The 22,503-nt window shown below is 40.0% G+C and overlaps 1 protein-coding gene across 1 annotated transcript in view; it reads left to right on the forward strand.

Moving 5' to 3' along the window:
- Positions 1–4,430: 4,430 nt before the first annotated feature.
- The window catches only part of CCDC170 (coiled-coil domain containing 170), a gene marked incomplete at its 5' end in the record, with an annotated part of 46,696 nt that continues 28,623 nt past the window's right edge, over positions 4,431–22,503 (forward strand). The window contains 5 exons of the mRNA XM_082480717.1: positions 4,431–4,526; positions 10,340–10,471; positions 13,772–14,028; positions 18,352–18,496; positions 20,309–20,494. Coding sequence (XP_082336843.1) covers positions 4,431–4,526; positions 10,340–10,471; positions 13,772–14,028; positions 18,352–18,496; positions 20,309–20,494 — 816 coding nt within the window. The remainder of the gene's footprint in view (positions 4,527–10,339; positions 10,472–13,771; positions 14,029–18,351; positions 18,497–20,308; positions 20,495–22,503) is intronic.

The raw sequence follows: 22,503 nt of genomic DNA on the forward strand, positions 1-22,503 counted from the left end.
AAAGAAGAAGCTTTTAGTTTTTTGAAGAAAATAATTTCTTACAAATTGTCCTGACTTTTTTTTTTTTTAACCATACTTGTGTTTTGATAGCTGCAAGTATCATTTAATGGAATTTTTTGCCTTTGCTTTCACTTAAAATTGTGCACTTACTGTGGATGTCCTGAGCTGGAAAGCAGCTGTGTTTTATTCTGTGTCCTCTCTCTCTTGTGTCTCCATACATGGATAGACAGACATATGTCAGTCTGTGCATAGAGTATTTTTAACCAAATATTTGCCTATATGGTACGTTATCTTAGTACTCCTCTTGTTTCTCCTTCACTAAAACATAGCTTGGTTTTTGGATATAACGCTTGAATTTACAAGTGAAAAAGTTCAACTGTAATTTCCAAAACTTCAGATTATATTCTTTGGGAAGTGTAAGTACAGTGTTTGTTACGCCATGTTCATTATTGCTGTTTGCCTTGTGTTTCAGAATTAACTTTTCATTTTCTGTCCGTGGTTATTCTGCCCTTGTAAGATAAGAAGGTGTCTAGTAATGCTATCATAAATGTGTTTGGTTACTGTTTTGCCATCCAAAGATATTAAATATCTACTCATGAGCAGGCTAAACTGTTTTATTGCCACGTAGATGTTCAGGAAAAGCTCTCTGGAAGTGATTTCTTTTTCCTTGACAGTTCTGGGATATGGCTTTCTCAAACCTGAAATATGGGGGGAATCGTGCTTAAACAGATTCTATGTTGAAATCTCACTTCTTTCCCAAGTCTGATTAGTTCCCCCATATGCATATTGCATTTTCAGCACCCCACTTTGTCCCAGTTTGTAAAACCAGCTGGCTTGTTTCCTTCAGATTTACTGACCCCTCAAGATGTCAGTTTAGCTGAGCTGTGCAAATTAACACGGGATGAGGACAACATTAAACTCAATGTTTCAGGGGGGAAAAAAGGACTCCCATTTCACTTAGGCAGAGGAACAGCTAGAATTAATCAGAGTAGTTGATCATTCTTAAGCTTGTCCACTATCAGATTTACAATAGTAACTGGTATGACACAATTTACACCCCCCCAATCATATTAGTTAGTGATATTGTCTCTCCACTTTCCCATATGAGCGTATTTTTTCCTGATAATGTAATTGCATTGATACCTTTTCCACCTTGAAGTCTGCAAATGTGTTAAGAAATTACCTTCAGAGAGTCAGTCTTTTTTTTAAGTGGGGCTCTTGTTTTATGTTACACATTGCAGTTTTCTTAAGTTCTTAGAAGTCTGCAGACTGATTTGCTAGCAAAATGCAGATATTGACACAGAAATGTCATTTTAGCCTGTGGCATACTAAGCACTTTGAAAGGCAGTCTGAGCTAATTTGTGTCACTTGCTAGGGAATGTGGTTCAAGTGTCCAGAAACACGGAACTGTTGGGGTGCTTGGAACAATTGCTCTCCATCCATCTGTACCCCACAAGATACAAAGTATGTCTGTCATTGAGCAAGGGGAAAGCTATCCACATCATCACATGACTTTTAGCTTTGAAACTATTTGGATAGGTCCATTCTCATTTACTTACGGAAAATTCAATTAGGAGCAGATATTTGGGAACCTGCAGACCTATCTCAATTGTTAGGTCTGATTTCTGAGTGTACTGGCTACTAGAATTGGCGTTTCGTATCCCAGATCAGTTTTAGCATCTTTCTTCAACACCGAGCTCTTTCAAGTGAAGGAAAGATTGTAGTAATTTGTTTAATATTATTTCCTGGTTTAAAAATTAGAGTGACTTTATTAGGTACATAGATTCAAGAGATTCTGCATCATTCTTTGGTCAGAAAGGCTGAGAACATCCTGTCTGTGTATTTTCTGTAACAAAACATGAAGGATCTCACTTATCAGGATGACTCCTTGAAATGATTTTTAACTAAAAATCCAGAAATAACCTTTCCTACATCATTATTTCCTGCCCTTGTTAAGGAAAAAGAAACATGGAGTCCTTCTGAGAACTCTACCTGTAGTATTTAGCAAAAAAGCCTAAAGCATTTTAAAGTGTTAGCATCCTGTAATAAGACACTTAGTCAGATGGGTTGAAAAGTGGGTATTGCACCCCCTCAAACTGCCCCATTGTTTTTCAGAGTGCTAAATGAAATTTCTGCTTTTTTTCATCCTTTTTTCTTGTCCCTTTTGTTTTTACTCTCTCTACAGTACATCAGATTCAGCATTTTTTTAAAGCTAAATAACTTTATAGATCAACAGTGAGATGCAGCTGTATGAGCACTCTCTTTCCTTCACCAAGGCTGTAGAAACGGCTGAAGTATAGCTCTTGAACCAGCCGTGGCACTGTAGGACTAGCGATGGGGAAATGCGCTCAAACACACGCTAAAGAAAGTTAGGACAAAGTTTCACAATTATTTAATCCTGCATCTGCACGCTGCTCTGGTAGTGGGACAGTTTAGGTTGTAGCCAAATGCTGGACAAATCAAGGATGATATATTTGTCCAAATTTGTGGAGGGCATTCAAACTTGTGCCAGACTTATGCTGATTTTAGATAAGACAACCAGTACAAATTTAAATACTTAATAGATTTGTCAAAAATACTTAATATATTTGAATTGAGAATGAGTTTATATTAGATCAGCATTTTGCACCATGCGGTGGTAGCAGCTTTGATCCAGTACTGCAAGTCCCACGTTTGAAATTATAAAAACTTTTGGTTGGGCTCCGTAGCCATCAGCATAGTTTTAGAGGTACCTCATGTAATAGAACAGTCAGAGACATAGAAGAAGGGGGAAAAAAAGGGTGAGGAACATTATCCTCATAAAACTATTAAGGCTTTGTGTTAATCAAGATTTGTATCGCTTTGGAATGAACTTTGGCTTGGGAACTGAACAGAATTAAACTGGGAACTAGGGATTGCCTGGGTGTTTCTCTCTGAGTCGTATGGAGACAGCCTGGGTGCACAGTTCTTCCCTGGCCACTTTCTCAACTGGCTCCTTTTGAGAGTTTAGCACTGAAAAGTTTGTGTCCCTCCTCCCAGGCAGCAGTCGCTGGGCCCAGGGGGTGTCTCCCTTCAGAGATGCCTGCAGCACGTGCTGCTCACAGCTACCTTCTCTGCACCCCCATCCGCTTTGTCAGCACTGGATAATTTTGATTCAGAAATGCCCTACTGGTTTCACTCCTCTACTACAGCAACAGTAAAAGTGTTTGTGTAGATAGTCCTCAAAAGCAATGGTTTCTGTAATACATTTTTATACCCCGTATGCCATCCTGTGTTGCTTTGCCCGTGAGGATGAAGTGGAGACGTGCCATCAGGGAGCTGTTGTCACCTCACGCACTGACGGCGATTGCGTCTGTCCCCAGATGCTCCCTGAGATGGAGGCCAGTGGCTCCCACCGCCTGTGCTGCACGGGCCCAGCCCCGCGCGGGTATCCATTTCCCCTGGTCTCTTCCCAGCACTGCTTCCTCTCATTGAGCTGTTTTTTCTCCTTTCCTTCATGAGTTCAGTTGCGGATTCCAGCCGAGGTATGGCATTGTCTAGCTCTGTGCTTTAGCGATATAGGATTGTAAACAGAGTGATGATCCACACTAGCACCCCCCTGCTTGGGCAGGGGTCTGGGCTGTCCTTGGCAGCGGCGGTGAAATGGCATCAGGCGTGCAGAGAGGAGGACAAAACAAAATAATTAAATAAATTGGTACCATCCCTAGCTTTTCTAATTTCCTCTCTGGAAAATGTAAGTCAGCGTTCCTAGGAAAGGTGCGATACTTTTTGAGGCGTGAGTGAGCACAGACCTGGTGCAAGGCCGCGCCGTGCCCAGAGGCGCTGGGACAGGCCTGAGAACCGGCCCGCAGGGTCCCCACAGCACACCCTGCGCAGCAGCGGGGCGCCTGGAGGTCTGATCCCCCTTTACCGCTCGCTGCGGTCCCTTCTCTTCCCGTGTTTGTCTACTTTATTTGGCAGGGAGGCGCGGAGGAGGAGGTGCACTGTCAGCGGGAGGTACCTCAGCAGCGGTGGCCCGGCCGCCGGAGGGAGCTGGCGGTTCGGCCGGCTGTGGGCGGGGAAGGGGACGGCTCTGTCCGAGTGTCATCTGCTCCGCTCGCCTCTGCTTTAACTTTTTTTTTTTTTTTGAGGAAAAAAATTGAGGCAGTTTTCTCAGGTTCATAAAATTCTGTTGCGCAACGTCTATTTGAAGTGGACCCCCCCCCCCCCCCCGCCCCTCCCCCGTTTCTGCGAGCGACCCTTTGCAAAGACTGCTCACCTTCAGGCACGGAGCGCTGCCCCCCCCACCTCCTCCCCCTTCCCTCACCAGGGGTCCCCATTACCATCCCCACGCTGGGAGCCCCGCGGCCCGCCCGGCCCGGCCCGGCCCGGCCCGGGAAAGGGAAGGGAGGGCGCAGGCCGCGCCGCCCGCTTCGCGTTGCCAGGGGGACAGCGGCACCGCGGTGGCCGCCATGAGCCGCGGCTCCAGGGCCGCCAGCGCCGGGCCCGGCGCGGCCTCCGCCGCCCGTCGGCTGGCTGACAGGGGCAGTGGGGCGGCGGCGGCGGAGGTACCGCGGCGGCTGGGGAGCGGCCCGGCCCAGCCCGCGGGGGCGGCAGCGGCGGCTTCTGCGGACGGGAGGCTGCGGCCCGCCCCGGCACCGCGTCCCCGAGGGAGAGCGGGGAGGAAGGCAGCCCGGGCGCGGAGGAGGGGGGCGGCCGCGGCCTGGCGGGCTTCTGCCGGTTGGTCCGGGGCTGGGGCCGGGGCCAGGGGCCCGGGGGCTCCCGTGATAGCCCCCGAGGCTGGCGTGCCCCGCCGTCCGGCACAGGGCAAAGCTGGGCGGTAACAGAGGGACGGAGGAGAAGACAGAAAGGGTAGAGGATTTTGGGCTGCTTTGGAGTTCTTTTTTTTTTTTTGCGGTTTCCCTATGAGAGAATAAAGCCCCGATTTTCGAAAAATCCTTCCCCCCCCCCCCCCCCCCCCGTCGGCTGCTCCTGTGGAGGGCGACACTAAGCCCCCCTTGCAAGTTTCCTTTTCAACTTTAAATTTAATTTCTCTCTCTCTCTCTTTTTTTTTTTTTTCTTAAGAAAATAAAAAAGGCAACTTCTGCAGCCGCAGAGCTGTACCCGGCGGTAGATGTGCACTTCGGCTGTAGCTCAGCGAACTTCAGCTGATGGCTATAGCTTATCTTTGCACATTCAAGGACGAAAGTTTTTTTCTTATTAAGTGTTGCAGAAGGGAGTATCTTTCACGGAGTAGGAATTTATAGTTATCTAAGAATTTCTTCTTCCTTTGAAACTGGTTTGCTGTCTTTGATGTGAATTTAAAGGAGACACTCAGGGATATTGCTTAGAAGGATCAAACTTTTTTGTACTGAAGATATAGCTGAAAACTTGTAACAGTTTCGTATTCCAAAGGATAAACAATTTACTAGTGTGTGAACAGCTCTGTATCTTCTTAATAGCTGAACATCAATTTTGTAATTATGCTATATTGAGACAAAAAATACAGAATTTTGGTAGTTTGTAATCGCAAAATCAACTGCCATTATATTAAACACAACTGCTTTGACCCGATTACAAAGTTTTTGTTAGCACTGCTTAGTTAGAGTTGATGATAACCTGCTCCACATCCTACTGACCTGGAGTCAAAGAGTTTGTGAATGTTACTTTCGTGACTCAGAAGCACAATAGAAACTATGTATTTATAAAACGTGTGTTATAAATGGTAGATCAAAGTACAGTACTAATCAGTCTTAATTGTGTATATACCAACACAGTTAAATATATGTAAAATATTTGCCTACTGTAGTAAAGTATAGCAGGCATTGTAGGAAAATTGCAAGAGTGTTAGCATTGCATGATGGTCTGTTTTTTAAATCTCTCATTTCAGCTATTCTTTTGCAAAAGTTAATTAACTTTATTCAGCACTGTTAATGTAAAAACAGTAGAACAATAAGTGGTTTGCAAAAATTCCTCCATAAGCACTTAATTTTGTCACATTTTTTTCCTAAATTTTGTCTCAGCAATTACCCTTTTTATAATTTTGAGATTAAACACAGCCGCTCCTTTTTGTTATTAATTTTGGAAAAGCTGTGAGACAAAGTGTCAGGGGAGATCCAAATTCCTTAATTTAGCTGTACAAGCCAAGGATGAAGTAAAACAAAAAACATGTGAAGTAACATTTACAGTAGGTGATGTGTCTCTGTAATTGCCTTGAGATGACTGCTGTCTTTCATCATAGACACATTTATTATATTTAGGTGCAAAGTCACCTCATCCTAACAGAGGAAAATAAAAGACGAAAATGCTTTAACTGATGCTTGTAGTAATAGTGGGTAAGACTAAAGTTTTGATTGTCGTGAAACTTTCATTTGGGCCCATTAATCAAGCTTGAAATTGGCTCCTTCAGCAGATGAACAACACCAGAGAGTGATTTTTATCTTTCAGTAATACCTTTCAATGATTACTGCAAAGGGAGGAAGGTAGAGCTAAGCAGTACCCTTCTGAAAGGTATTTAGAAAATCTCTTTGGTAATTTATTTGAGCTGTTGGGAGCACTTTACTTAGTTTTATGTGTTTCTGGAACAGTACACTAATGCATAAAAACTCCACAGGCATAGAACAACAACAAAAAAAGAACTTTTGAATTGCACACACAAACTGCAAGTAATTAGTTGGGCCTGGTTACAGGCAGAAATTGGAGAGGGGAAAGAGGGCTTCATCAAGTAGGAAGTGATCAAAAGTAACTGTGTATTTCTGACATTTTGTAATGTGAGAGAAACTGACAGAACTGAAATGGTTTTGAAATGTTATTTGCAAATTTCTATTTAAGTTGATAAAGCATTATCAATACAAACATTTTGAGATCTCTGATAGGCAAATTGGGCAAAGTACGTTCTAGACTTCTTTCTAGATAATATCTAGAAAGAAAAAAGTGTGGAAATTTTTCAACTGCACGTTCTTCTCAGTACTTCATGTTGGATGTCATCTTCATTCTGGTTGCAGCAAATAATAAACTATGCTGCTGCATTGTATTTTCAGAAATTAGAGCAATTTTTGCATGTATACATCCACGAATATAATTTTTTCTTAGGAATTAGTATTACAGATTCAGGATATCTCATTTTGTTTGTTTGCAGAGTATGAACTGTTATGACTCTGGGATTTATAGAAATGATTGAATAGCCCACTGAGTCCGACCAGTGTACTAACTCCTATATAAACATGTAGGTAAAAAGGGCCCACTAGTTACCTTAGCATCTAAGGAGAAAAAAAGATGTAGTTCAGTTAAAATAGGTCGCATGCTTATTGCTCAGATATTTTTTTTTAATTTATTGGTGTAGAAGAGATAAAAGGGGAGATGAAATAAAAGCTTGAGCACATGAAAAGCAGTGGCAAAAGGAAGCAATTAGTGCACAAAGCCTAACTGGTGCAGCTGAACCAGTGAATATAACCCAGAGAAGTCAAAGTTAAGATGTCTGTTTTAGTTAGATGTGGGTTTGAATATTGTGGAGTCCATCAAAGCTCATATGTTACTACAGAAACTTTCCCATAAAGTTCTGCTTTTATGCCATACTTTGCTGATGTAACCTAAGACATAATCTAGTACAGCAAGTCTGTGAAAACTTAATGTCATGTATCATCATATTGCAAATTATTTAATTTTCAACCTCTCTCCCTCCTCCCTCACCCCCATTTGTTCTGTAGAAGCGAAGGAAGAAGGGAGTTGACAAAGGTTTGTGAGTCATTATTTTTGGTATGCCAACCCCAATGTGCTTAGGCTCTTCGGAAACAGGAAGAAGAAATCCCTGCCTTGAGTAGTGTCCATCTGCTATGGGCAAGAGGCAATGCATTGGCAAGTCACTCAGGGTAGTGGTCAGTGCTTAAATGCTTACTGGGGGCTTTCTGTTTCAATAGAGACTTTTTAAAATACATATTTTTGGAAAGCAGGGGCAGTGGTAGTGGCAGCAGCCTTTGCCAGAGTTGAAACAAGAAATGTAGCAGGAAATAAAAGAAGGGTTGACAAAAGCAGAATGGCAGTGAGTGATTCAAACAGTTAGCTGATTTCAAAGTATATGGTGAAGTATAAACTTCTGAATACTGTTGAACTTCTCTTGTCTCTGAATCAGGTGACGTTTGCCAACTACAGGCCAGATTCCAGGGAGGTGAAAGTAGTCATTTGGTAATTCCCATTGACTTGCACCTGGCTTCATTTAAGCCTCTTTTAAATCCTTCTGGATGTGTATCTGCATCTTTAAAGTGCTCATCATTTTAAAATCCAGATTTGTATGACAAATGTAGGTTTCAGAAGTTCCAGCTGTAAAGGGTTTTCTTGTGTTAATTATTGCTGCAATTTTTTATTTCATCACTGTTGAGATGTATTACTTCTTCCTGTAGAGTCATAAGTGGTTGTGTTTGTTTAGGGAAGAAAAAGAAAACATATAGCAATACAGTAATATAAATATAATAACATACATAAATAATATATACAGCGTTACTGTTTGCAAGCTCCAGCCATGGTTTTGGAGCTCTGGTGTATTACAGAATGAAAAAACCCCTCTCTACATCAAAGAATTTAATGTGGCTGTACAACGTGAAACAAGTGGAGCAGAGCAAAAAGGAAGACAAAGTAGCAAAGAGATGGCACATGCCTTCCCTCACTCCCTCAGAAAAGTGATAAAGCGTTGAGAAAATTAGCAGCCTTCTTATCTCAGAGATTGTGTGCTATGTTGTACGTGGCTGTGAGCTGTACTACAGGTATCAGTCTGGCTTGATGAGAGTGGCAACTCCTTTGTGAAAGAGCACAGCTGAGTGTCTTTGAGGGAGGTGAATGGGGTTAAACTTGATGGATCTAATCCAGTGTGTACTAGTGCATTGAAGAAAGATTAAAGAAAAGAGCTGACAATATTATAGAAACTAACCTGAAGTAATTTATCTTCTGCTACAGTCCAAACTAGTAGTTTTGCCTTATTCCCCAGTGCTTTCTGTGTGCATTTCTTGGTAAAGGAGTATTTTGCTAGATGTTCACCTGTTTAGAAAGCTTTTTTTTTTCTTCTCTATTTAGAATGGTAGGAGCTGAACTTGCAAGTTATCTCAGCCTGCTAGAAACAAATGTTGACGTAGAAGAGCATGAAGTGAAGATATATTGTCTCTGTCTCCATTGGAATATATTGTTTCAATAGCAGTCATTAGCTGGGCGAGATTTGCATTTTGTAATGCATACCTAAATGCACTAGGATTGCAGTTTTGTTCATCCTGTGTGGGAGCTGATGGAATAAAAATCTCATATTCTGTCCTCTGCTATATATGCTCCCAGCATCACTTAAACGCAGTCTTGTTCTGAAGATATTAGATTTTGTAATTTTGTAGTCACTGTCAATTGAAAACAATGTTCTGTCTAATGAAACTCCTATCAAGACCTCAGGTCTGAGTTTTCATATTGAAAGACTTATGTAACAAAGGACAAGAAATCCAATGCATTTCTGCTCTATTGTAGAGCAGAACCACACAAGAACAAGAAAGCTTACTATAAAGAATCTAAAAGGCACAGCTAAAAGAGTTGTACAAGTGGTGTGAAGGAGACTGTGTTAGAAGCATAGAGCCTCTGCTTGCCATCTATCAGAAGGGCTTGAAAAGGGGCGAAAGGAAGTCAGTATGGTGATTGCTGGGGATAAGTATGCATCATTCAGAAAGCTGAAGTTATGTCCAAGTGAAGGAGTTCAAAAGGACCTTTAGCCTTGGCAGATTAGAAGTAAAAGCACAAATGGGCAAGTCCAAAACTGACTTTAAGGAACAAGTAGGAGTGTCTGAGTAGGCATGAACTCTTCAACCTGGTAGAGCAACATTGGAGGCGAGACATGGTAGAAATCTGCAAAATCCCGAGTGGCACAGAGAGCATTGGTAGCCATTTTTTTTTTTTTTCACCATAAACATAAAAACGAGGGGGCATGCAATGTAACTGAAGTCTAAAATCCAAAGTGTTTCTTTGCATAAGAGACACCTGAGTCCTCCCTTTGGGTTAAAGTTTACCTAGGTTGAAGGAGTGACTGAATAAGTTTGTAGAAGAGGGACCTTTTGAATGTTGCTAAATACTGCAGGAAACAACCTGAGCTGAAAATAGTGGGAGGCTGTGGAATTGTTGAGAGGGAATATCTTGCATGCCGATATACTTTACCACTGATGTTGCTGGCTGAACTTGCAGAGGAAAGTGGTGACTGGTAGAAAAGTGACCGCTTATCCTATTTTGCGGTAAGGGTCAGTTACTCTGGGAATAACATATTTGGAATAGAAGCCCTTAAGCATCTTAATCAAAAAAAGCACTGAAGCAAATATGTTCAAAAATTTGATGTCTAACGGTTTTGTTTTCATGCTTGTCTTCCCAGGAATCTCATGATCACATTCTTTTGGATATTCCTGTCACTAGAGAGCAGATGAATCACTATCGAGCTGCAGCTGAAACTGCTCAAAGTGAACTTGCAGCACTTTCAGTGAAGTATGATTGCGCCCAGTCAGAGGTATATTTAAAAATACTTCAAAATCCTTCTCCAAACCTGAGGATTCTCTGCAGTCACTTTCTGCAGAGAATAGAAAGTTTGTAGAAAGTTCAAAACTTCTTTGTTTTGGTGCAGAACTTTTGTTTCTTGGAACATATAATTTCCATGAAATTTTTACTCTGCTTGCTTCTATGTTCAAGAACTGATTATGAGCTTACCTTTGAAAGATTTGAAGCAGTGTAGCTTTTTACTGTCACCTAAATCCAATCTTTTGTAATGAAACCTGGAAGTGTGGTTGTATAAAAGTTCTGATAGATGTCCTCCTGTTGCTGGTGAGTTAAGATATAGCTGCCCATCCTCGCCTATTCCTCCATTACAGTCGTTACAGCTCCCTGAATTTGCTTTGCTTTCATCACCAGTGAAGTTGTGATTGAGCTAATGAAGTTGATTGTAACTAGAGAGGCTAACGAACACACATACATCTTTTCCTGCTGTCCTTCCTGTGGGACTGGTAGTTCTTAGGAGAGAGGATTTATTAGAGGATAATTTTTAGAGTTTCTTTATTTTCACAGTTTCTTTTTTCAGCATATGACTGAATAAGATTGCTTTGATCCAATTCAGCAATGCGGACAGTGGTCAGTTTTAAAATGGAGTAAAATTTGCCTTTAGGAGACATGAAGTGCTTACATTTATTTACATACATAGATGTAGGTGTATACCTTCAGACGTATTTGTAGATTACATAAAGTTCGATAGAAACTTGTGAACATTCATCCAACTAGTACTTTAAATGTCTGTACATTTTACAAATGTGTATTTCTATTGCATATTCTAAAGTCTTTTGTAATATACTTGCATAGCACATGAACATTAAAAAAGGCTCTATCAATGAAATAAAATGTCTTTAATTGTGGATGATGAATATGGGAAAGATCAAGAACATGTAATATTGTATGAGAATGAATTAATACACTGTCCAGTCAGAGCTAGAGGGGTGAGTGTTCATCATCTAAGCTTGAATTTGACCATTTGATCCTGAAGTTACTGCAGAGTTCCTCTACATGTAATGGCTATCCAGGATCAGATCAGTACTTTACATTTCAATTCTAAAAGGCCATACGGAATCTCATGTTTTCATAGAAATAATTTATTACTGGAAATGTTGAATGGCTTTATTGCCAGCATGATTGACTGATTTATAGATTCTTTCAGCACTGTGCTTGCAAAAGTGAAAGAATAGTCAAGAAAGCAGCTGTTTGTGCTCTTGTTAATAAAGACTTTTATGACCCAGCTGAGGTCAGAGCCCTGTTCTGCTGAGTGCTCTGTAAAACTCACGATATGGGATTATTCTTGCCTTTTCTGCTATTGGAACTGACCACAAAGACAATGGACAGAGGACAAAATATCACATTTTGCAGATGGCAAGTTGAACCACAGAGAAATTTTAAGGTTGTGAATGCTTTAAGCTACCATAGCTTGGTCCAGCTGCCAAGAAAAGCAATCCTATTGTTCCTTCAGCTGCTTGTTTCTTTCCCCACACTGCCCCATCCCTTCTGTTGGCACAGATATATTTGTAGTTTTACGGGGCACTTTGTTGTTAGGGAACTGATGCAATGGAAAAATAAAGCCTCACCTTCTGAGTTGTTTTTAGCCGGATCAGTTTCCCAATCTTATTTCACCTTCATAGCAATATAAGTGCTTCTGCTAGTACAAAGAAGAGGTTGGAGTATGGAAACACAGCCTGTGAGCCTGAGAAAAGGCAGAGCTGCTTTTCTTAAAATCAGTGCTGCTTTTTGTCAGCTCCAAAGTGTCTGATAAACCAGCACTTGCAGGTGAAGCATAAGCTCATCAGAGAATATCCTGCTGCTGCAAGAGTGAGCCTCCTACCTCAGTGTTAGCATTTTCTCTGTGACTTGGCCAGCTCTCCTTCCTCCTCCTCCTCCTCTACAGAAAGTGAATTCTTTTCTGTCATCTGCGTTAATTGTTTGTGGAGGAATTAGATGAATACCAGAGCTGGTGTAAGGGAGAGGACAGGTGTGTGTGGCTGGGAGCAGGAGAAGCAGGTCCTCTCTTTTGCAAGGCAGTTGCCCTTCATTTGGCTCACCAGCCTCCTGGAATTTCTCTGAGTATCTTGGGTTTGGTCACACTGGAAGCTTCTGGCAGAGTCGCGAATTTCTTGATGTCCTGAACTGCAGTTTAATGTCTTAAATATTTGTTGCCTTAAAATGTTTGCCACAAGTTAAAGGCCCTAGCACATGTCATAAAGAGCAGTTAATGTGTCTTAATTATTTGCCTGTTAATTTTATGCAGGAGATAAATGCTTCCGATTGCATCTTGCTGCTTATGATTGGAATTATCAGGAAAGCTGAAATGACACATGCCTTAACACTTCTTGTTACAAAAAATCCACTTTAAATTACTTGTTCCTTTTAACAAGACAAAAGACACTGAAATTTTATGTGCCTGCTTTGTCTGCCTCAAGCTCAGTCTTTTAGAGAAGGATGCAGCAGAAATAGTTCAATGGAAAACGGTATTTTTAACTAAAAGAGAGAGAGGAAAGTAAAGAAAAAAACTGAACTCCATGAACTGTTGGGAAGGTCTAGCATCGTCTCTGGAACAGGTCCTTGGTATTTGGCGGTGGTGTCCCTCCTCCCACCCTTCCTTAAAAGGCTCTATTGCTGTTTCTGTGTAAATCCAGCTACATTTGATTGGATTATCAGACCAAAAAAATAACTATTTGCATAAACTGAGAAAAGGTTGCCTACAGTACAACTCTTAAAAAATTTATTTGCCTCTGAGTATGCTGTAAATCATCAAAAGGCTCCACCCTCATAGAACAGGTTACTTTGCTGTTACAACTCCCCACTGCTATAGATTATCTGTGTAGTTGTGCACCAGAAGTGGCAGCAAGGAGGAGGGAGGCAAAAAAGAGGGAACAGTGGTGTTAATGACTGGATTGTAATGCAGATGCATAAGGGAGGCGAGTTAAGGCTATACAGCAGAACTTAAGGTGGACTTTTCTTAAATTCTGAATTTGTAAAGAAATTTATCTTCCTGTAAGAGATTATATTGAAAAGTTGTATTGTATTACATGACAGCAGGTTTTGGTTTTACAAACCCAGTTCTTCTATTACTTTTTCCTAGTTATACGGAAATAAAGTTGTGTACCTCCACTCAGACTTGTATAGATAGAAGACTCTTAGTCTTTTGTTCCAAAATGTGTTTCTTGTCATATCACTAAACTTGTAATACAGTCATGTATATCAGTCTGGGCAAAAATATTCTTCCTTTTTAATGAGTTTTCTCCTTTTCTGTCTATAGCTTCTTGAACTCAGGTCCAGAATAGTCTCTAAAGAAGCCTTTTTTCAAGAGCTGAAGGCTGAAGCTGAAAGCTACAAAGAAAACAATGCTAGACAGGTCTCTCGCATCCTGTCTTTGCAAACCCGAGTTCAGGAGATGGAGGAAGAGGCATGTGTGCTTGCCACTTCTAAAAACCAGGCTGAGCTGACAGCTCAGGCAGCATTCAAGGAAAACTGGGAGCTGAAGGAGGAACTTCATGAGCAAAATGCCAAACTTAAGTAAGATTCATGTGACATGAGAAACAATTTTTGTTTGGGATGAGAGAATGGTGCAGTTGTCAATGTAGAAAAATATGATGGTGGACAGACTTTATTGCAGGTCTGAATTCTATTACAATGCTTTGCACAACTGTTGTACCTAAGTGTGTGGAAGGCATTGGAATTTGAATTTTGGTTTGAGTTGTTAGCCCATAAATGGGTTTTTTAGAGTTTTGTCCTTTGGAGGAGAAATGATGATATGAGTCAGCTTGGTGTAACCTCATTGTTTACAAAAAATGAGCACAGAGGGCTGTTTGTCTGAGTGCAGTAGAAACAATACGTATGGTTTCCTCATTCAGGTGTTTCCACGTATGGCACTGAGGCAAACTTTGTGCCTTTCATAGCATGCTAGTGATGGGCAGTACCTGCAGCTATGGTCTAGTGCCCTGGTCTATCCTTATCATGTAGCATCTTTTACATTTACCTGTCACTTGACATGCTGCGTGGGCCATGCAGTGGCGAGTGACTGTGCTGCTGCATCACTCTGGTCTCTTTTCCCCTCTTCTGTGTCACAGCTGGAACCAGAACAGTGACAAGTGCATTTCTTCCTTGGTGTAAAGCTGTCCATTAGGAGCAGTGTAATAAAGAAAATATGGTATAGTTCCTAGTTAGTAGCATCCTGAAGGGAGCATGTTAATGTTTGTTCAGCTTTCAGTAATGATAGCTTTGTCTGACTTTTCTTCTGCTTTCTTCTGGATATTGCTGTGTGAGTTTTGTTTGTTTGTTTGTTTTTAACATGCATACTGATTGCATAAAACTTTTAATAAAAGATAGTAGCCTTAACTATACGGTTCTTAGCATAGTGTGTCAGAGCACTGATTTGTCAGTTCTGCATAACTTCTAATGTTTCAGGTCTGTGGGATGGAGACTGATAGCAATGTTGATCACAAATAAAACTGATTGGTGTGAAAATATTCTGAACTTTAAAATTCCAAAATCAGTGCTAGTCACAGTATATTAATAGACATCTTACAGACTTTTATAATGGATTTTTTTTCCACCATTACAAGGCTAATATCCATGTCTCTGTCAATATTGTCTAGTTAAAAGCAAGGTGAGTGTTTACCAGATGTCTGTATTTTCCAAATAAGTATTTTGTTCAGCTCCTCCAGGCTTTGTGCGGTAGAAGTGGATAATCAAGTTATTTTAAAATATAGAGAAATCCATTGCAGTGCACTCTATTAGCAGTTGATTTGCCAAAAGCCCTGCCTGGAGAGTGCTGATGTCAATTGCCAAACATTTTAGATATGATTCCAATACAAGTGAGGTGATAGTTAAGCCAAGAAGTGTATTATGCATCCTAGCAACATAAAAAACATCAGAGTCTCTGAGATAAGGGTTGTTAAGATTTTTTAAAATGCTACTTTTGGGGAAAAAAAAAAAAAAGAAGAAAAAACGGAAGAAAACCCTCCTATCCTGTTTGCCTGACTCACTGGGAGAAGGCTGCCAAAATACTGTGTATCTTACTAGCCTGTTGTTACAGTGATATGATCAATTTTATGTGGCATAAATCTGTGCTGTCACTCTCAGTACGGTCCTGGCTGCTCTGTTTTGCCCATCACGCTTGTGTCCACACTTCTGTTTATGTTGCTGCATGGTGATTGGGACCAGGGAGCTACTCCAAGAGAGAAGTGAGCGAAATAAAAAGCTTAATTTTCAGCTCTAACAATCCCAGGCCCAGTTCGCTGTGCACCTGGAACGTACCACTGGAGTGCTGGCAAAAGGGAAGGGACAAATGGGAGGTGAGTCTGCTCTTTTGGAAGGAAGAAACATGTTGGATTGGTCATGAATCTACAGTGTATGCTTTCAAAGCTTTTTCTTGTCCTCAGCTAGTGGTTACATGTGCTACTTAATACTAGTCAATCTATTGATTTATTGAACTTCAGTTGCTTAGCCTGGCCACCTTGGTAGTACACGGCACATGACTAGTCCTAATTAGGTATTCAAGAAAGATTTTCACTGAAAACCGCTAATAAAAGGGAAGAGCAAGCCAGTAGGTATGAAATGCACATTTACATTCTATATCTAGGAATATAGTAAAAAATGTTTAATGAATTCTGTGGTTGGTTTTCAAGATGCACATCTCTTCTGTTGAAAATGTTGCTTTTCTACTCAACAGATCTATTGCCGAGGTATTTTTAGAGCCTGAACTGTGAAAAGCTTTTTTTTTTTTTTCCTCCCCTTCTCTTTGCTCATTAGTTCTGAAGAGCTAGCAAAACTGTGAAAGAGCTGCATTCTACTTTTTTGTACCTGATTGGCTATTTTCTAGGTGCTCACACCTTTATGGCTCTACTGGAGGTAATTAGGTTATTCGTAGAGTTGTCAAGTACATGCTTTGTACTTCAGATTGTTTATTTTTAGAAGCAGGCATGGTTCTGTGTGTAGTATGCCTTGATTTTTCAGAGCCACAGAACAGTTTGCTGGGTTGATGGTCAATCTCATACAATATTCTAACATATAGGTATGCATGTATGGCATGTCTGGAGTCTCATACCTTTTCACTTCTGACATATCCCTCCTCAGGACAGCAGTTTAAATGGCCATCTCACAGCTTCATTTTGCTGGGGCTATTGAGGCAAGGAAGGTGCCCGGAGGTGAGGGAGCTGTGAGGCACTTATCTTCTGAGGGCCAGTGCCTGCTGCAGAAGACAGAGCTCTTTTGGCTCACAGTGTGCGCAGTGCAGTAGTACATGGAACTATCCTTGTCCTGTCCAGACCAGTAATTAATATTTTCCATTCCTCTCTGTTATTTTTCCACTCTCTTCCAATTTGCGGCATTGACAACAACTGTGCTGATCTCCCTCCTAAGGCAACAAACATCTTAAATTTTTTCATGGACCGTCTCTTTTGCTTAGTGACTTATAACCATTTAATGTACTATGTTGGCACTCACTGTGTGTTTCCTATAGGAGTCTCGTGCTGCTTTTTGATTATGGAGTGGTGCTCTGTTGCCTGTTTGATTGCCAACCTAGAGAGGAAGAAATCAGAAATGGAAAAGAAGGAGTCCAGAAATGACTAGCATGCCCACCTTGAAAACAGGACAGTGCTATGGTCTGATAAGCAAATGAGTTTCAATAAAATATTTGCTCTAGACAGCTGTTTGGTGATATCTCACATCTCATTTTATTCTAGTGTTCAAATCTTTGTGAAGAACATGCTTTAGAAAGTACCTTGTTTCTCAACTGGAAGCTCAATAGTTTTGTCTTGCGCTCTACCACTGAGTACTTCTTTCATGGGTGTTATCTGAGAGGTATTGGAGTTGATACTTGGATTACACTAGTGGTCATTTTGAGCTTTGTTTGGTTGGCTCTTTTTGTCAATCTCTTTCTTTGTAGTTTTGCAGATATGCTGCTCAGTGTTGCAGCATTGTGAGCGAGATTTGAATCTATATGTTTGCTACCTGTGCAGATTGTGGCAATGATTGTTTGCTGGACTTGTCATTGTCCCTGGCAACAGGAGGGATGTAACCACATTTATGCCAATGAGTTAAACCGACCCCTCTGTTATTTGGTTGTTTGTTCTTACAGAGCATTTACAGACTGATACCCGCTGTTAAGGCTGATAGCAGACGTTTCATGTGGGATATGTATCTCCACAATAGACACCTTTTGAGAGTTATGAAATTGGTGACAAAAAGCTGCCTTTTCTTCATACTTTTGTGTTAGTCCCTTGATATTTTCTTTTTTATTCAATTCCTTTCGTGAGTAGTGTTATGCTACAGAAGACTGTACAGCAAAGTTGTGTCTCCCATCTCTGCTTCTGCTAGTAAACTTCCCTTTGCAGGTACTCTGGATGTCCTATGCTTCCATTAGTCCAGAGGGGCTTCGCTTTCCCTGGAGTTTGTTTATCAGCAGTCAACTTTGTTAGAGAGGGGATGTGAAGTGCTTTTAGTGTATTTTACTGTAATTTGAACACTCTCTTCCCCCTTAATTTTTCTAAGCTTTTGCTTTCATCCTTCATTGCTAGTATCTTGAGGGCACTATTTATTGATGTCACCTGGTTCTTGTGTTTTATTGAAGTCTTGTGCTGAGAATGAGGTTGGGATCGTAGAAGATTCTTTGAAGTGCTTGTCAAAAGCAAAGATGAAGAAATGTTTACACATAAGGCAACAACAAAAGTTATATGTATTAAATAACATATAGAGAATGATATGTAACTTTAAAAATTCATTTTGTGGTATGCAGAAGCTAGCAATAATCTTGGGATAATGTCTTTTGTCTTGAATTCTGTTTCAGAAAACATTCATCCTGACATGGTGTTTTGTTTTTTTTTTCTGTCTGATTAGTAAATATTTGAATGAGTGTGAAGAAAGCGTGACTCAAGCTTCTAAAATCAGCAGAAAGTATGAAGAGCTCCTTACACAGCTTTCTGGATTCTTGGACACAGACATCACAGAAAAAGAGAAACCACACGAACATTTAATGTCAAAGGTAGGGTGTAGGCAAGGGTTTCTAATGTGTAGGCAAGGGTTTCTGTATAGTGATTAAATAGAAGAATATTTGGTTGTCAAAGAAATAAAGCAAATGATGAAGACAGGAGTCTGTGATAAATAATGATTTGCAGACAGTGCTGTCATTTAAGACAGATTTTTTTTTCATATTAGGCTGATTTTCAAAGGTGCTGAACATTAGTAAACCTCAGTGAACTCAATCTGCTCTTATCTGCATAAATATTTTATCGGCCTGTAGTTCCCAAGTACAGCCCTGATTAGAGAGTTAGTTGAAAGCTTTCCTGAAAACTGTAACACTGGGAGTCACTAGGTGACGTGTAAACTCTACCACTAGATCTTAACACTTATCTCAGCTGACATACCATCAAATAAAAACATCTGAAATGGCATACCCTAAAACAACCTTAACTATGCCCTGTAACAAAATGCTGTATATAACTGTGTGACGTTTTTGAGACTTAATCGTAAAACTTTATTATTTCCCTTCAGAATACTTCTGAAGTTCCAAAAACTAAGCTTCCATTTAGGAAACAAAAATTGTTTGTATACTTCTTTAACCTTTATTGATGCTGCTGAAGGGCATTTTATCCTAATTTTATGCGTTTTTCTCATGTTCTGTCTAGTCTTTGCTATCCCTATTTTTCTTCACTTGAGAGCATACTAGGTATTTTGGGAAATTCTGTTTCGTTATATTCTTATTATTATAAGAGTTCTGGCTATAAGGAGTACTTAATAAATTAAGATTATCTAGGTATGTATCACAGCGATTTCTTAAAGTACTTGTCCTCATTGAAATTATAATAGATACTCTGACAAAACTTGGCTAGTTGTCATTAGAGGCAAAGATGTTTATATTAAGCTGTAACTCTTACGTGCTTTAAGTTAAGGAAATAACTGGAGTTTAAAAAAAAAGTATATGTTGACTTCTTGTTTTAATAATGTAGTAATAAATCTAGTTGGGAAAGCTAATCTGTGCTGAAAACTGTGTGCATTAGACAAACTTAGCAACTCATTTTTCTGTTTGGGGTCATGGCACATCTATTTAGATTCTTTTCCACATTATGGTTTTATTTAAGACAGAATTGATCTGGCTTAGTCTTAACAAACATCTTGCCTGTAGGAGTCAGGGTACATTTTTTGCCTTATGCACTCCTTGAAGTGCCCACATTCATCTATTCCACTTCTTGGAAATAGTTTAACATACTGAAACAGCCCTAGAATCCTCCTGGAAATGACTCCTTTTTCCAAGGTGTCGGCTGCTGAGAACAGCAGCCCACCAGGTATTTGACCCTCCCCTTGAATATGCTTAAGAAATAGCTTTTACTAACCCAATTCTCCCCGCGCCTAAAAAGTTTCAAGCATAAAATGCAGCTTTCAGTTTCTTGTTCCAAATGAAAGGCATAAATCTTAACAAGCCAAACTGAAATGGTCTGCTTTTCACATGAAGTGAGCTACATGATCTGTTTTCATTTTCTGACCTGCTTCATGTCAAGCGCAGATACACAGCCACAGTAGCTCTCCACCTGTTTAACACATCATAGAGATTGTGTGGGAGTAAATCTGAACCACATTACACTAAGTTGTGGGTTTCTGGTGGGTATATGGTTCTCATTTTAGTTGTCTTCCTGCTCTTTTTAGAAAGGAGAAGTAGAATGAAATTATAAATCTGACCTAGGGGTCACCAGAAACACCATGTCTTTATTGGGATGATTAGGAGCAGCTATACTGGGGTGAATATATGTCATTGTTAAGTACTTTTAAAAAACTACTAATATTTGAATGATTTCTCTAGGTCTCTGAAGTATGTAAAGAAAATATGAGACTGAAAGACCAGGTTGCTGCTCTTCAAGAAGCTATCAATGTCCATGAGATGGAGTCCAAAGCTAATAGAGAAACTATCATGAGGCTTGTTTCAGAAGTGACCAAGGAGCAGAAAAAGGCAGCAGGATACTATCAAGACATGGAAAAACTTAGTAAGGTACATAATTGCATGACATGTACGTTTCTCTAGTTTTGAAATTAATTTTCAATAAGAGTTGTAGGAGGAAAAAATGCTTCTGAAAGACTTCTGGTGATTAGGGTCTTTCCTAAAAAGAGCATTTTTCTGAGGTTATTCTCAACTCTTTGAAAGCTTCGGAATATATGGAGATTAAACAATAACATTGTGTACAGTAGATCTGATTTAGATTCCGTGTCTTCTGATGATGCTTGCAAATTTATGTTTTTGCTTCCTTCATATTGTTGTAGCCTTTGCTGTGCTTGCACAAACATGTAAATAAACAGATGCTCATAAAGTTAATAAGTATATCTGAGGTACAAGCGTGGAACAATGAAAAAATGCTCTTTTAAATAATATTTATGTGATATTGCAAGTTTTCTCAGGATTCTTCTACTGAGTTCCTTTAAAAATTCTAATGAGAAATTGAAAGGAATTGATAGGACACTATTTTATTCTTTCTCTTTCTCTTAAGGAACTGGAAGTGAAGTGACTTGTCTTCCAGACACCCCAGATTATCTTGTTTCACTGCATTATGAACTTGTATTTCATAATTGTAAATACTTGGTTAACTCATACCCAAAAAGTTGTAGGCAGAAGCGTGGTTCTTGCAGGGAAAGACTGTTTTGCTGTGAAGAACCCGTAGAGGAAATCTGTGCAGCAGGAATGATGCTGAAATGAGAAATGCGAGTTAAGTTGTAAGTCAAATATTCACCAAAGTCACCTAGGTATGATTTACAAGGGAAAAGGATGTGATTAAGGATTTAATTACTCCAAGAGAACTCATCATTAGGAGTTTTTGTATGTTGTAAAGGATGGACGAACAAAGTGAACTTCTGTAGCAGTTTTCCTTATTACTTTGTACTTTAAATGATAACTGTGGAAAGGGAGCAGTTTGCTAAAACCATAATGAAAATTTCCTGCAGGTACTAGGGCAGTGTGGTTAAAGCTGATGGCCAGAACTTAAGAAAATGAGAGAAGAAACTTAGACTACCAAATATGTAGCTGAGCTGAGTTGTGTGTGACTGAGTTTGTGGAATTTTTTAACATAAAGGCAACCCTGTGCAAGTAAGTTTTCAAATGTAAAATTACATTGTCCCTACCTCCCGGCATTACTTTTTTTCCTGAACAGAAGACCACCACCATACGCTTTAAAGGATATAGTGTTCTGATTTTGTTGTAGGCAAAATACTTAGGAGATGACAAATAGCTGACAGTGTTGCTCTGGAGAAGAAAGAATTTGTTGTGGGAAAGAAAAATGCTAAGTACCACAAGGGTAATAAATTTTACTTACTGCTGAAAATACTTCTTACCAACCTGCGTAAAATTTTCTAAGGCTCAAGTGGGACTGAGAGAGAACCTGCACCAAAAACTTTAGCATGTCTTTTTTGCAAACATTTTGTTCTCATACTTGACTTCAAACACAGGTGTATGAGTGAGAGGAGAGCGTCATTTTCTCACTAAGTAAGCCAGAATCAAGAGCTGTTTTAAACCAAGATGTGGGCTTCATTTGTGACTTGTTTTGCAAGTTTGCTCTGATTGCCAAAACATTTCCAAAGTTGGGCTAGTTGTATGAAAAATATTTTCCTATAATTATTGTGCATATGCCAAATAAATAATTTAATCCATTTTGCAGAAATGTCTTGCTAAATTATTAGCATTGCCTTTCAAATGAAGTGTGTGCCATCAGGGCTTATCTAGATGCTGCGGACTCCTCCAGTGCTGTTTCAGTCTAGCTGAGTAAATCTGTTGAGAAGGTTTTGTGTTCACAAAAGCATATTAAGAAATTCAATGTTGAAAAAATAAGTAAAAACCCAAAAATGCTTTAAATCCACTTATCTAAAGGAGGATGTATGGCATCCCCTGTTCCCCTCATGGGTGTCTTACTAGGTTACAGAAAGGGCATCAGTGGTATAAAGTCAGTTTGACTTTGTCATATACTTTGCTGCACAGTTTAAGGCCATGAACAGAGTTACACATGTTGTGACATG

This window comes from Vanellus vanellus (assembly GCF_965231255.1).
Source record: "Vanellus vanellus genome assembly, chromosome: 3".
Classification (NCBI taxonomy): Eukaryota; Metazoa; Chordata; class Aves; order Charadriiformes; family Charadriidae; genus Vanellus; species Vanellus vanellus.